The sequence below is a fragment of the Phalacrocorax aristotelis genome, chromosome 7 (assembly GCF_949628215.1).
Source record: "Phalacrocorax aristotelis chromosome 7, bGulAri2.1, whole genome shotgun sequence".
Lineage (NCBI taxonomy): Eukaryota > Metazoa > Chordata > Aves > Suliformes > Phalacrocoracidae > Phalacrocorax > Phalacrocorax aristotelis.
Genome location: NC_134282.1, coordinates 44,876,281 through 44,891,206, shown reverse-complemented (window position 1 = coordinate 44,891,206; position 14,926 = coordinate 44,876,281). Strand labels below are relative to the sequence as shown.

At 37.7% G+C, this 14,926-nt stretch overlaps 1 protein-coding gene across 6 annotated transcripts in view; it reads right to left on the bottom strand.

Annotated features, from left to right (window-relative positions):
* The window catches only part of ADAMTSL3 (ADAMTS like 3), a 193,334-nt gene that overhangs the window by 89,250 nt on the left and 89,158 nt on the right, over nucleotides 1–14,926 (bottom strand). For all 6 annotated transcript variants that reach the window (XM_075100507.1, XM_075100506.1, XM_075100508.1 and 3 more), the window contains exons 4-6: nucleotides 13,820–13,947; nucleotides 11,369–11,414; nucleotides 4,061–4,297 (exon numbers count right to left, since the gene is read on the bottom strand). In XM_075100507.1, coding sequence (XP_074956608.1) covers nucleotides 4,061–4,297; nucleotides 11,369–11,414; nucleotides 13,820–13,947 — 411 coding nt within the window. The remainder of the gene's footprint in view (nucleotides 1–4,060; nucleotides 4,298–11,368; nucleotides 11,415–13,819; nucleotides 13,948–14,926) is intronic.

Below are 14,926 nucleotides of genomic sequence, written 5' to 3'. Positions count from 1 at the left end.
AATCAATTCTTCCCTGAATAAGTTACTTGAGGTTTGAAGACTAAAAAGGAGGAAAATGCAATATGGACATTTTTATCTTATTTTTAAATATTAAAAAAGAAAAAGATTGCAAAGGTTAATTTTGGGAAAAAAAGGTGCTTTTTTAACTGCCATTCAATAATGAACTACTCTGACTAATGTGTGAGAAATGGAACTTTATGTCTGCAGTAACACTGGATCTAAGTATCTGAACACCAAACCTCCTGTGCGTCTTGGGCAGCCCTTTAACACATTTACAGGCAAAAAGATGGATCTACAGGAACCCAAAGTGAAAGTACACAAAACACTTTAAATTAGCACTTAGAGAAAGCAACTCTCAGAATAAAAGGAGTCAGGGTTCAGAAGAAATTAATAATCTGCTATGATTTTGAGTTTTAACCACAAGCAAAGCTCATAAAAAAAGTGCAATAGTCTTCCAAAAGCTTACAGAAACTGTTTTCAATAAAAACTCCAACAGATATTTACCTCAAGTGTAAGAGTGCTTTGGTGGCGAGTGAGAGAGGTACCTCCTTGCCATATCATGACAGGTGACAGAAAAGAACTAGCATGGCAGAAGTTGATGGCACTCCACTTGACATATGGGATATGTTCTGATGTCAGCTAAATTCATGCCATATCCTACAAAGCACAGTGATGTGTCCGCCTTTTTTGGAACGCAAACAACTTGCTGACACTAAATGGAAAGTTCACCGCAGGATTTACATCATTTTTGACCTAATTGTGACAGCCTAGGACAGAACTACTCAGGCTGCTCCTTGGGACTCCAGATTTTTTGGGTGATGCAGGTATTTATTGTCCAAACACATTACTCCATATTAGGAAAACTATCACTGTAACCATTTCAGGTCCTGACACAGGTAACACCCCATTCTGCATTCTGGTAGAAAAAAGCAGGTCTGCATGAATTAAAAACAAAAACAAGGAGAGGCAGGGCCCCAAAGCAGGCGGAGTAACTGGGTAAATGTTGCCCGCACATGTCTGACATGCAGATGTTTTTAAATGTCTCCACCCACATCCAGATGGGCACAGCAGGAATATATTATATGAAAAAAACTGTGTTGGGTGCTGTGCAGAGACTAGAAAGAAATATCAGAAGTTAAGTGTGAAAATCCTCCTGGCAGTGAAGTTCTGACCTGTCCCCATGTAACACAATGGACCCAGATATTTGCTTTGGTAACAGAAGCATGGCAGTAGCAGATTAAAACATGATCGAATGGTTTGGCTCAGTTAAGCCTCAAGTGACCCCAAAATATCTTATTAACTTTCCCAATAAACTTTTCCCTACTCCACTGCCTTTAGATTTACTTCCCCTGAAGCCTCAAACCTCCTATCCAGAGACCAGTTTTGTCCTCTCACCATTTTCTTTGACAGAGCATTATTTAGTTTGATTCTGCTTGTTAAGGGAAGTGCAAAAAATCAGAACTGAAGCTGGACAACAGGAACTCACCATCCTTGAAAATTCATGTGCTGCCAAGGAGAGCATCTGAACAAGAATACAAGAGGCAGAATTAGTGATGCAGCCCTGCCTTACCAAGGATAAGAAAACAGATGAAAGTGAAATCATGTTGGGGAAGGGGGGGCGAAGCCCAGACACTAAATGAGCAAAACCAGCACCAGCTGGAAAGGGACTCAGGCAAGCCAGTCCCCTTATACTAACTCTTTGGTGCTTGCAGGCATAAAAGTGAAGATATCCACATCAGCAGTATGACATGTTTCTTTAGATGAGTTAACTGTAAAAACACTTGCCAAGTTATTTGCAGGCTGTGCCAAGTATATGTCAGAACCCAACAGACTGATCTTACAGCAACAACTGTAGAGAATCACAGTTTTGCTGTCTGTCTCTTAACAGCAGTTGACCAAATAACCGTATTTTTCCAGGAAAGATTAGACATTCAATTTGTTTTCTTTTCCTGCTTGAACAGGAGTAGCAACAAAGCTCCGTGTCTGTTTCTGGTGAAGTCGCCCACCTCCTGCAGCCACTTTCACAAGTAACCAACCTTTCCACTCTGCCCCCAAAACAGTCCACAAAGAGAAAAAGGTTATTTCAAATGACCAAAATCTCATTACCTCAATAAAATTATGCAACACCAAATTATCAAATATAAACTTTAAAAAGGAGAAATTTTCCATTTCTGCAAAAATACCTCAGCAATAGCCAGTCACTTAAATGAAATAAAGTGAAAGCACCTAACAGCTTATGAGGTTAAGTTATAAATCAATTAAATTGCGTAAGTCACAGCACAGGGCACATCCTAAACATGCTGGTGGTTTTTTGTTTTCCCCTGAAGATGTTCTCTCAGACTGAAAAATACTTTTGTGGAATTAGAAGAAATAATGAAAAAAAAGAAAAAATGGAAGAGTTGGAGAAATGCAATTGATTCTCATTAACAGTGTAAAAGAGCTCCAGTGCCTGCTTCTGGAATGTTTAATTTCTTCTGCCACTACCTGGTTTATTTTAAAAATGCATTATTTAAATTTCAAAGCATTTTGTGTCAGATATATATACCTGAATACTGAAAAATACTAACAAGAAACATTAAAGGCAGCTCTTTTAAGTATATCTTTCAACTGTTCTTCACAATATTGTATCCTCTCTAGACAAAGTGAATTTTATGCTATTTATTAAAAACAATATATCTCTGAGGTCACTGTGGGAGACACGGGAAACCCCACAGCCTAGCAAGAGTCACACAAGCCTCTGAAAAGTGCAGAGCTCCCTTACATTCAGCATGACATTTCTGTGCAGCAACAAGAACAAACAGCAAGGGCTGCTGTAGATGTACCACCTACAAAAGGCTTTGGCATCCTCCAGGGTGAAAGCTTGTATCAGAAGAGGAGACATCACTAAGAATATCGCAAAAGAGATCTATTATTTGGCAAGTGCTTCCAGAGTTTATAGAGGTATATCCTATTTTAAATGTGCAGCGTAATGAACGTTGTTGGATACCACAGTGAAGTACTATTGACAAATGCAGTCTCCTGAAGAGGAAGACTGTAAGGAATTCTTCTTCTATTTCAGAGGCAGCAGATGCATTGTGTGTTGGCACGCCTGGTATTGGAACTGCAGTATACATAGAAGTCACATAAACCCCACAGCAAGGTCCATATCACATATTAACATTGCTGTAATCTGTGCACCAGACTTCTGCCAAATGTGTCAAATTTTCCCCTATAATGGAGTTATTTGCTCACTGGGCCATATCCTGCATTTTTGAATCGCACATATTTTAGGCATTTAACAGAGCAACAACCACTTGCAGAGAAAGAAAACTAATTGCAATAACATACCCCTTCTATATAAAATTGTTCTGTTCATAAAACTTAAGATTGCAATATTTCTTTGCTAATGAAACATGGGCAAAGTTGGCAAGCCTCAAATACTATAACTTTCCATTTTTACACCAACTGTGTAAAGTTGATAGTATAACTCTAATTAATAATAATAATAAATATATCTAGAAATGTAGATTCCCAGTAAATATATACTAACTATCAATTCAGACAATCACAACACATACTCATTCACCCATACAACAAGACAGATACACACACTCACACCTGCCATTTTGGGTGGTGGGATATAGGGATCCCATAAGATGTCACATTTCCTCCTTAGCAGAGTTCTTGAGATATAAGGCTCAGAGAAGGAGTAAAATGAAGTGGAAGGCTATGTAATTTCATCACACTGTGACAGACATACTAAAGGTTAGAAAGGTGTAACTGGTATAACAATTTTCATTAATTTTTACATATGTAAAAAGAAGAGGGAGTGAATGTTATTGACCTTTTATTTGTATGTGTGTGTATATATATATATATAAAAATAATCAATGGCTAAGGCAGTTAGGAACTCCTGTGTGCGAGAGAAAGGTAAGTTATCCACAATCCATATGCTCCAGTACTTGCAGATACGTCTAAAGTAAACTGATACATGAAGATGAAAAATAACCAAGAAGCACTCACTTAATGCGCAAAGTGTCTCACAAAAATGGTCACAGTTAGATTTACACCATGAACATACCTGGCATATTCCACTGATGCACATATCCAAGGATTCAGTATTGCAACGAGTACCATCTAGTACTTTTGGGGCAAGCTCCACAATCAAGTTCTTTCCCAGAGCTTGACATTTCAGGGCACACGGTGCAGTAGGATCATTATACACAGGGATCCACTCATAAAAATGTCCCTGGTATTTGACATCATTGTAGGCTGAACACTGTTGTGCTCTAAAGTCACCAACATCTGAAGGGCAGTCCTAAAAAGACACCAAAGGAAAATTTTTTAAGAAAGGGATACTTAGCATTTGCAATAAAGTTATCTGATAAATTACGCAGAATCTATTCGGAGAGGCTTGGTTCAAGAACAGATCTGCTATGTCATATATATTATAAAGTTTTATTGTGCGTATTAAAACAATTTATGTTTCTTAATCCATTGCATGCAGTGCAAGTAACAGAGTACCATGCGTATTCCAGTAATAACAACATAACTGATATGAGAGGATCATTAAAAATGCTACTTTTTATGACACAACGTAGTACATTTAAAGTCTGGTTCTGTAGTAAAAATTAGCTTCTAAAGGAATCCATATATTTTAAAGTTACTATAATGAGATGTCTGACATTTAATATTTCTCTTTTCAATAGCTTTTTCCACTTAAGGATTTCTGAGTGCTCTGCACTCATTTATCAATTTATGTGTCAGAGTAATGAAGGAGGTATTATTGCTACTTATACATAAAGAAACAAAAATTTGTCTAATTAGTTGTTCAGTATTGCTCAGAAAGGGGACAAGAGCATTAGGAGGAGACATCAGAACTTGTAGTGCTTAATCTTTTGGTCTAATTACAAAACAACTTCACCTCATGGAAGCAGTAAGGCTTACTTTGTTGAAATGAAATACACTTCGAACTGGTAACTATTGATTATATAGTTCCAGCTCTAATGAGACAGTTCCGTGCCTCCTCCTGTACAGAGCCTCAGCATACACAGCTGAAAGACCAAACAGGAGATCTGTTTGAAATAAAATATTCTAAAATATTTTTTTCTGTATAAAGCATTGCACCCAAACAATGATGTTAATATTAAACTATGGTGACAGGAATGGAGATGAATACTGATTTATTCGAAAATAACTTTAGTAAAGTACTGACAAAGGAGTTAGTGTGTCAAACAATTTCTCACTAAAGACTTCATTTGAAAGTATGTCCAGTGTCAAACAGTCCATACGCCAGACTGAAAGGATATTCTTCCAAGAATTCCAACTGCACATATAAGCCAGATGTGAGGCTGATTTTAACAAAGTTTTGTTTTTATTGGATGTAAGACTGAAAGATTGTGATGTGTCAGCTGAACTCATGGAACTTATTACTAAGTATTAGTTAACAATACTAATCCTGAACACAGCTTCAACCTTATCAGTGAACAGAACCTTCCCTGAAAAAAGCTAATGAAATAGTAAATGCATTACACAGTACTGGAGATTAAAACATGCATAAGGAAGGTGCAAATTCCAGTCCAATGCCCTCAACAATGTCATCCTGCCCATTCTGCTCATACGAATCTGGATGAGCCAGCACTTCATTAGCTTAATATTTTGTCAAAGCCTTAGATTTTTTTTCATCATAGGAAACAGTAAACTAGAAATGTCTCTGGTTTATCTGTAGCCTCCATAATATACCTTCTAAGATCAGTATTCTTTCTACTGATCAACACATGGGGTTTTTGCAAGTGAGCACCAAGCAATTCACTGAGCATTTTGCAGCAACGCTTTTCAACTCTGTCCAGTGCTACACATTACAGTGAGAATAACTCAGAATGATGCTAATAACACTTTTTTATTATTTTTAAACTGGGATAATTCTAGTTTGAGCAATTTTTTTAAAACTGTAAAATGATGGAATAAGACAAGGAGAAATTACAGTTACTGTAATTCTTTGAGCGTTTTACCTCTGCAAAATCCCACAGGTGAGAGCTTCTAAAAACGTCAGGCAAATACTGTCAGAAACCACCCTTATTTACTGCAGTATCACTCCCAAGAATTTCACCAAGTTTGCACTGGTGTAAATGAGAGCAGAATTTGGCTCTGACTTATCTGTCACCTCTCATTTTCCACAATAACAAGTCTAAAAAGCAGAGAGGTCTTCAGAGTTCATATGGATACCATATGGTTCCCTTCCACCATTGTAAATAGAGTAGCAGCTAAGGATAAAAATAAGTGGAAGTTAGATTCAGGTAAAGTTAGAAGCGGTGTTTCAGAGTACTGTTATTCAGCCATGCACAGCTACAATTTCATCACAAAGAATTAAAGAGCTATCAGTAAAATAGGCAGAGTGATGGCCTTAGGCTGAGTTTTGACAGGCTGTTGTTACAATTCATTATCACTCAGTGTTGATGCAATGCCAAGACACAAACACCACAATGTCAGGATGTCAAGCCATGGTTACTATATGTTTCTCATTGATTCAACACAATGCAGCTCCTTCCTTCCACTCGCTTCCTGGCTGCTTGAGAGCAAGTGAATTCTCATTTCGCTATTCTGTTTTGGCATCTTCAAAGAACACAGAACGATCCTAGCAGCTTGACTCATATGCCAGTTCCACCTGCTTTATGTTTGAGCTGTGTTCAAAAGCAGGAGCATAAAAAGAGCATCACAAAGGGATATCAAAGGGCTGGAATTATTATCATTTGCATTATTATCAGCATTTGGATGGCAACCAAGTTCAGATCCCTGTTTTCCTGGAAACAATACATATTTGTATAAAGAAATGAGTTTATAATCGAAACAAAAAGACAACTAAGCACAGAAAGGAATGTAATCAAGTCAACAAGAGGACTTTTAAACTTCAGGTTAATTCCATTAAAGTGGGTCATAAAAGTGAGAAGTTTAAAAAATAGAAAGGCAAAGGGGGGTGGGGGCAAGATGTGTGAGAGATAGGCAAGGGCATGTTCGGGAAGTGGGCAAGTCCACAATGCCTGACAATGACACATGGGCCCCAATCCTCATCCTGTTTGCATGTATTTCTGGTTTTAACCTATTTCAGGCATCAATTCATTCCGCCATTCCCTCTTCCCTCCCAGTATTCCACATTTTTTCTTGTTTGTTAAATATTTTTGCTACTAATTTCAGGATTTCTCAGATTTCCTAATTTCAGCAATAGCTTTTGTCTTACACTCAATCCACTGAACCATAGCCAGGCCGTTCATAGGTTCATACACTACATTAGGAGTTGAAGACATATCTATGAGGTCTAATACATGAAAATATTGGCAAAATAATCACATCCAGATCTTGTAGTGGAATGAAGTGTATTTATGACATGACTTACAAACATCTTGTTAGACAGACAGATCTAAAAAAGATGCTTCAGACATGACTACCATGCAGGTTAAAAATACATATATATATTCCCATTCTTTTGTGACAGATGATTAAAAACTACTGCATTCAGGGGCTGGCTTCTTATGAAATGTATCATTTTAGTTTTGGCAGTGAGCACTCTTAGCCTTTGAAAACAAAGCTAACCTGGGAAAACTGTATCTTTGTAGGCAATGTTCATGTACAAAATATGAAGGTTGCATCAGACCCTGTGACTCTTGCCAACAATTACTCTGCTGAAAAAAGCACAAAAGAGAAGGCAAGAAAATTCCCAGTAAAAATGATGACACCAAAGAAAGTCTAGCCCTTTGTCTAGTTTTAATCTCATCTTGTTGAAACCTAGCTAAAACCGATGAAGTCATTGTTTTGTTTTCTTTTTGAAATTAGCTTCAGGTTCTATGTTTTTCCCTATGCAATTTTCAGGCCACTTCTTAGTAAAATCAAGATACCTGATCTAGAAACCCCAGCCATAAGAGCCATACAGTGCATCACCATTATAAATATAAAATAAATAAATGAACAGATTAGAGAGAAACTATGCGACTCAAGGTGAAATATTATAGCACTAAAGTAGTCACAGTTCAGCCAAGATTTTCTGATTGGGATAAATGGGCTGGTTAAGAAGTGGATGCTGAGGCAATAATCTGATTAATATGTTGAACAAGTGTGAGGGTTATCTGCATATAATAAAAGTTTATAATGGAATTAAACATGGGCAAATCTGTTACAAAATAGTGTTTTTTCTTACTGTAGAAGAGTCACTCTGGCAAATGTATAACTGACTTTTTGGCACATAAGAATGTGAAATTTATGGGGAAATGGCCCAAATACCTTGTTCTATGAATAGGACCCTAAAGGATTATCTTAAACACTTCCATATAGTGCACATCATAGCATTAGAATGTAACAGTATATACAAAAATGGAAATATAAAAAAGGGGGGTTAAGAAAGACTGAAAACCTCATTGAACAGGATATAATGAATCGTTTATATAGTTTATTTCTCTACAGTTTCTGTAAGAAAAGCTGAAAGCATACTCGCAGCTTTAGGAAATCATGCACCTGGCATCTCAGTTATGACAGAAAGATAAGCAGGCTAAACATATGCCTTAATCTCAGCAATTATTTTGTTGCTAAGACCTGGAATTAATTTCTTGATTGAAATATCACTAATATTATTCTGCAGCTACGCTTGAGTTCAATGAACTTACTACTATTCTATTACAAATCCAGATGAAACCAATTTTCTGGTAAAATGACTCTTGTTCTTTTCATTAGAATGACACACATATTAAGTTGTGCTTCATTTGTACGCCCCAATATAGATGTTAGTGGTGTAATGTATCATGTAGCAAAATTACATTTGCAGACAACTTTACACAGTGTATATATACCGAATGTCTCATGTGGTTAAAAATAATACCTACTAATACGGAAAGAAGCTAGTTTAAACTCTTAATTTTCAAACTAAGATTTTACTCCGAAAGTGAGAAACATTTATTAGAAATAATGCTTTGGGGAAAATTATATCATCTGAAATAGAACCCACCTAGTAGTCCCAGGCTTACATTAGGTGTAAGCTCCCATTTCAAGGTTAAGTCAGGTCTAATACTGGGTTTGAATTCAGTGATGCCAGAATCAAAGATCAACTGTATTAACAGTGGAAATCTCATGAAATATATTTTTCTCGGGAGTTCTCCATATCTGATCCATAATCTAGGAAAAACCATTCCTGAGAGATTCTGGCTGTATCTGAACTGAAATGGAAACCTGATTCCTTTCAGACATGCCCCAAAAGCAGAACTGTAAAGGCAGCTTCCTGTCTGGAAATTAACATTTGAATCATCATAAATTCAAACAGACTCACATACAAGACGCTTGCCACTTATCGCTTTAAAATAAGTCCTAAAGTTAAAAAACAGGCCCCAGTGACTTCAGAAAAACTCCCTGGGAGTTCAGAAAGGATATAGTAATCATCTTAATTTTCCTTATGCTGAAGCACAGAGTGCCTTCATTTCCATCAGATTCTTACTGCATAATCCTTAAAATGAACAGTGTCCACAATTGCTCTTACATATCCTAAAAGCATGTAGACCTCTGCTTACAGCAGAAAATATGCCCAAACTGTTCTCACATTTCTCCTTTTTCTGTACACTAGGTAGTTTTCTAGTGTTTTCACTGGAGGAACAAGGTATACTACTTTGGCTTGTTGTACTGTTGCATAGGAAGCTGTAATGCATGGGATCAAAAAATCAGAGGTATATTACTATATACAATGCATACAACGAGATACCTAGATAAGGAATGTAGCAAACAGATTCTACAGTGGCAGTTTGTTTATTGCTTACATACCGGCTGGCTGAAATTCAGCTTAGCACACTGCTTTAAAAGATTATGGTATTTTTTGCAGGTGGCATTTTATGAGCTATGGACATTGTGCACAAAACTGCTAGGCCTTTTCTTCTGAAAGGGCAAGTGGCAGGATTTGTCTCCAGAATCTGATTTTTGCATGCACTGGGCCTGATTCATTAATTGCTTCCACTAGCTTCTGCCAGCAGAAACTTAGGCTGTGAGCCGCTGTGGTGGAAAATCCATCCAACACTGAGGAGCAGAGTGTTAGAGCAATTCAAGGTGCTAGCAAGCCTTGCTCTTGAGGAGGGCAGAAGCCAACTGGCACATAAGAAACTGTAGGTGTGGCAAACTGAAGAGTGAGAATGACCAATTCTCCTAGGAGATACACTGATTCAACATATTTACTGGGCAACTTCCAGTGTCAGGCCTCCTAAGGAGAACATGTCACACATCACAGCTGCCTGTTGCTGGCAGAAATCACAGGGTTGGCAATGACATGAGTATCACCTGCTATTGCCTGGGTATAATTCAACCCAAGGGAATCACAGGCCTCACCTTTTAAGGGTATTTGTTTGAACATTGCTGCCTTTCTCCCAGAGCCAGAAGCAGATTAATCAAATGTACTATGGTATTTTAAAAAAAAAAAAAAAAAGAGAGAGAGATGCTTAATGTTTATGCTTTTGATTTAATTACTTATCTACCTTCCCTCTTTTCTGGAATGGGATTTTTTCTGGAACGTCACGTTGTACTGTAAGGTAACCCATGCAAGGGGGTGACCACTGACCACAAATCATCCTGAATTATTGTGTTTGTACACTTGGTCTGTTGATCAGTGGTATCACAAAGTCCTGCATGAGCTGCTCACCTTGAACAGACTACAGCATCTGGGGTGAAAGGCAGCAGCTGTTTAAACAGCACAAAGCATCATGACAAATCAGTGGAGCTCGAGTCATTAAGTATGTTGTATGTGACTGGTTTTCATAAAACGTGTCTGTAAAAATAAAATGTGATTGCCTCACAGTAACAGCAACTGTATAGTCAAAACTCCAGCTTTACAGTCAGTCATGGAAATTTTCTATGCCAGTGTACCTAAATATACATATTTTTACATATAGACATGTAGAGATCTGGGCTTAGGCAAACAGAGACAATATAACCAGTAATTATCCAATTTAAGATTTGAAAGAGACACAGGCGGTTGACCTCTTTGCTCATGTGAAGAGTGCCACCATATCATTAATGATCACAAATGATCAGGAGTTCAGTTTAATGCCTCCTCTGAAAGACAGTACCCCCATGAAAAGCACTTGCTAGTTTAAGATGAGAACTGATTTTTTAATCCTCCAAAATATGTAACTTTCCTAATAAATGAAATAAAACATTATGAATCCAATTGGCGCTATAATTCCAAAAGAAAATGTCCATTTGGGAAACCTAAATTTGAGACCTTGTGGTGTCACGCAGAATGAAATCTTTAAAAATGGTAATAATGATGGAAAGAAAATTATGCACCATAAGGTTTTAAACAAGAAGCGCCTTTTCTTAAACTTTAATACATTGTTTGAATAAGTAAAATGGAATTGAAGGCTAGACTCACATTACTACTGCAGGTTTTGTATCGAATATTCCGACCTTCACAGTTCCTGAAAAACAGAATAAAAATTGTTATACTGCATAAAAGCAAAACACAGCCCTCCTGTTTTATAGCTAGTTATTCTCTTGAAAATTAGACTTTTATTGCTACTGCCCTACCATAATCCGGACTCAAAATACAATGTTTAAAAACAAGGGGGAGCTGGGGGCTCAACAGGTTATAGTGCTGTCTCTCTTCAGCAAAGAACGTGTGCCTTCCCCTGTATGCCCAATTTACTGCAAATCTTACAAAACACATATTTATTTTGCGAAAAAGATTTCACAAGACATCCCTACATCTGATCTCTGCTGACTTCAGCAAAGCTACTTCTAATCCATGGGCAGTAACCCAGAGGAAAAGAGGATCAGAATATCTAAGCAATCCTTCAATCGAGCATAGGGCCAGTGAGTATTAATTTTCCTTTTTCCTATTTTGTTTATGAAAGAAAAAACAGGCTCAAACTTTTTCTTTCTCCCCAAAACCAATGCAATAATTTTGAAGAACAGCATGTAATTTCACTGACCCAAAGCCACATGACCACAATTCATAATTTTAAATGAAATAATTTTCATGGACTGCATGCATTTCTAAGGTGCTCAGTGCATGTGAATCCTGAAATCCAGGCAATTCAGATCCTCATCAAAGTCTGTTGTTAGTAGCTGAAATAACAGGCATATAATAAAGACATTATTATTTATTGTGGTCTCATAAATACGGGGATGTGTGGCTTTCACACTTTTTTAGAAACACAGTTTGCCAAACTTCTCAATAACTGGTCGGCACTTTTACACAGGGTAAGATATTCTTCTTAAGAATGGCAAAGTGAAGTCCTTGAGAGAACTGAAAACATATTTCAAATTACCTGACAGGAAATTATAATTAGTGATGTCTCTAAAATCAGGAATAGTGTTATGGAGTAATCCCTTAATACCAAAAAGACCTGCCTTACATTAAAGAATGCAAGGATATACAGCTGGTACTTTACAGCTCGGACTAAATTTTCCACTTTTTGCATGAAAACTGATTGCAAATATTAAAAAATTCTTTCATATGTGTGAGGGATTGAAAAACATAATTTGAAAAGGAAAAAGCAATGGTTGCGTGGAGCAAGAGTTCAATCAGCTCAGCTGAAGGTAGAGTTCTCCAAGCTCAAGGCATTACAGGTCTCAAATTTCCAATCTTTTGCAAGAGTGATTGCATCACAAAGCGCAAGTTAAAAATGTTTATGATACTTCCAAATGTGAAAACTTTGTTTCACAATTGTGCATTTCCTGGATATTACAACAATAATAAAATGCAGAAAAAAAAATATCTTTTAAACTACACATTTTTCCAGGTATGGAAAACACATGTTTTTCACAGGGGAACACACTAAAAATATTTAAAAAACCAGAGTGGAATTTATATCACTACAGTTTATTCAGCTTGTTTAACAGCCCCTAACACACTGGTAGAATATCATGGCTTCTTTCTGGAAATATTACTTTTGTCAAAGTTCTTTGTGCATTTTGCACTGAAAGAAAGAGGCAGCATTTTAATCAATCATCTTTAGCTATGCATGTCATAGAGTTTGCACTTATCTAGCATTTACACTACAAGCCTTCTTTAAGAAAAATTTACTTCCTAAGCGATACTGCATTTAAAATAAAAAATCTCAACGAAATAGAAATTTAAACATAATCAACAGCTTTAAAAATGTTTAAGAATAATTGAAGTAGAACAAGCAATTATGGACACCAGCACAGATGCTTCTAAGCTGCTTGGGATCTCTTCTCGCCTGACTACAAGCCTATTGCATTACTCATACTTCTAGGATTGTAGCAACAAGTCCTACATTAGTCCAGCTTTACTACTGAGGTAAATTGCTTTCACTGCATATGCTGTTCTCTACAAGCTATGCTGCGGCTTATCCACAAAAACATGTGGCCACCAGGACTACTGCATAGAAAGAACTGGCGGAGGAAAAGTTTCCTAAAAAAACCAGCATATGATACATCTATATGTGGAATAAGTCACTTGGTTTTTACTACAGGGAAGACATGGAGGAGCCTGCACTTGAACATTATTGCAAGTGATGTTCAAATGCAGGCTAACTTGTATGCAGGTAACTCACCTTCCACTTTATATTACGGTGGTAGGGACTTCTCCCAGCGTTTGACTGTACTAAATAAATCGCTCTTGTTATTCCACAAACATATTTAATAACATGCTAAAGTTCTATCAGAGCTGAAGGCTCAGATATTTATCTAATATATTACAAAAATATATTAAAAGCAGTATTTCATAGCATTTGATTTGTACACAGGACTTGGTTCCAGAAATAGAAGCAACACTGCTTCTATATAGACACCGTCAGAGCACAGGGAAATATGGCAGAGCTGCAGAAGAATAAATACACATAAGCATGCGGCTTACCTGCCATTTAAACATCTCCTCAGCGAGTAAGAGGCTCCCCCTCCACAGGTCCGTGAGCAATCACTCCAGGTCCCCCAGGCATCCCAGGAGCCTTCCTTATCTTCATCAGAGCGGGTAATTCTGGAGGTCTGAAAAAAATGGAGATGGAGAGGAGAAAAAAACCCCATGAATTGATTTGGTACATGTTTTACTGCTTGGCATTAATAGTACTGAGTATATTACTGCTGCTTATTTACAGTATCTCAAGTTTATTTACTATTTTAACATATAATAATTACATGGGAAAGGAACCAGAGACTTTGAAGATACAGTGTATTTGATGCATTGCCTTCTGCTGACAGACTGCTATGCCCAAATATGCTCTTGATCCCAACATATGTATGTCTAACACACTGTAGGAACTACACAATTGATCTCAAGCAACCAGACCAGGCATTGTGTTCTGAGCAGGCTGCTGGGCTTTCCAAAATCCTGACCAAAGAAGTTTCATATCCAGGACTAATGAGAGGATAAAAGTCCCTTTTTATCTCCTCAAGTGTGCCTGTACTCAGCAGTAGTACAGAAATCTTTTGTAAAGCGCATGCCCAGAATTGCAATCAGGGAACCAAACCAAGAATACAACTTCTATACAAAAAGGGCTATTGATTTCAGAGAGATCAGGGAAAAAGGGTTAAAGAGTGGTTTTTAGACTACAGCAATTAAACACTGATTTAAGCTTAAATTCACTTACACGAGCTTCAAAAGCCCGCCAGATGGAAGCTTCAAGAGGAGTGGCCCCCCTGCCCTTGTGCCACCAGGCAGAGGGAGGGGACCCAAGAGATGGAAGATGGATTCAGATCCCTGCTTGGTGCAGTAGGCAAATCCTCTCCCGGCCAACTTCGCCGCCCCAAGTGCTCTTACACAATAGTTATGGGGCTCTGGAACCTGAGGGGCAGGAGGACGAAGATACAGTGATCCACCCAAGGGGTTGACTAGAGGGAACCAGTCAGCCCAACGCATTACAATGGCCACTGGTAAGAAAAAAAGAAGGGTAATTGTCAAAGGGGACTCCCTTCTGAGGGGAACAGAGGGCCCGATATGCCAGCCGGACCCATCCCGTAGGGAAGT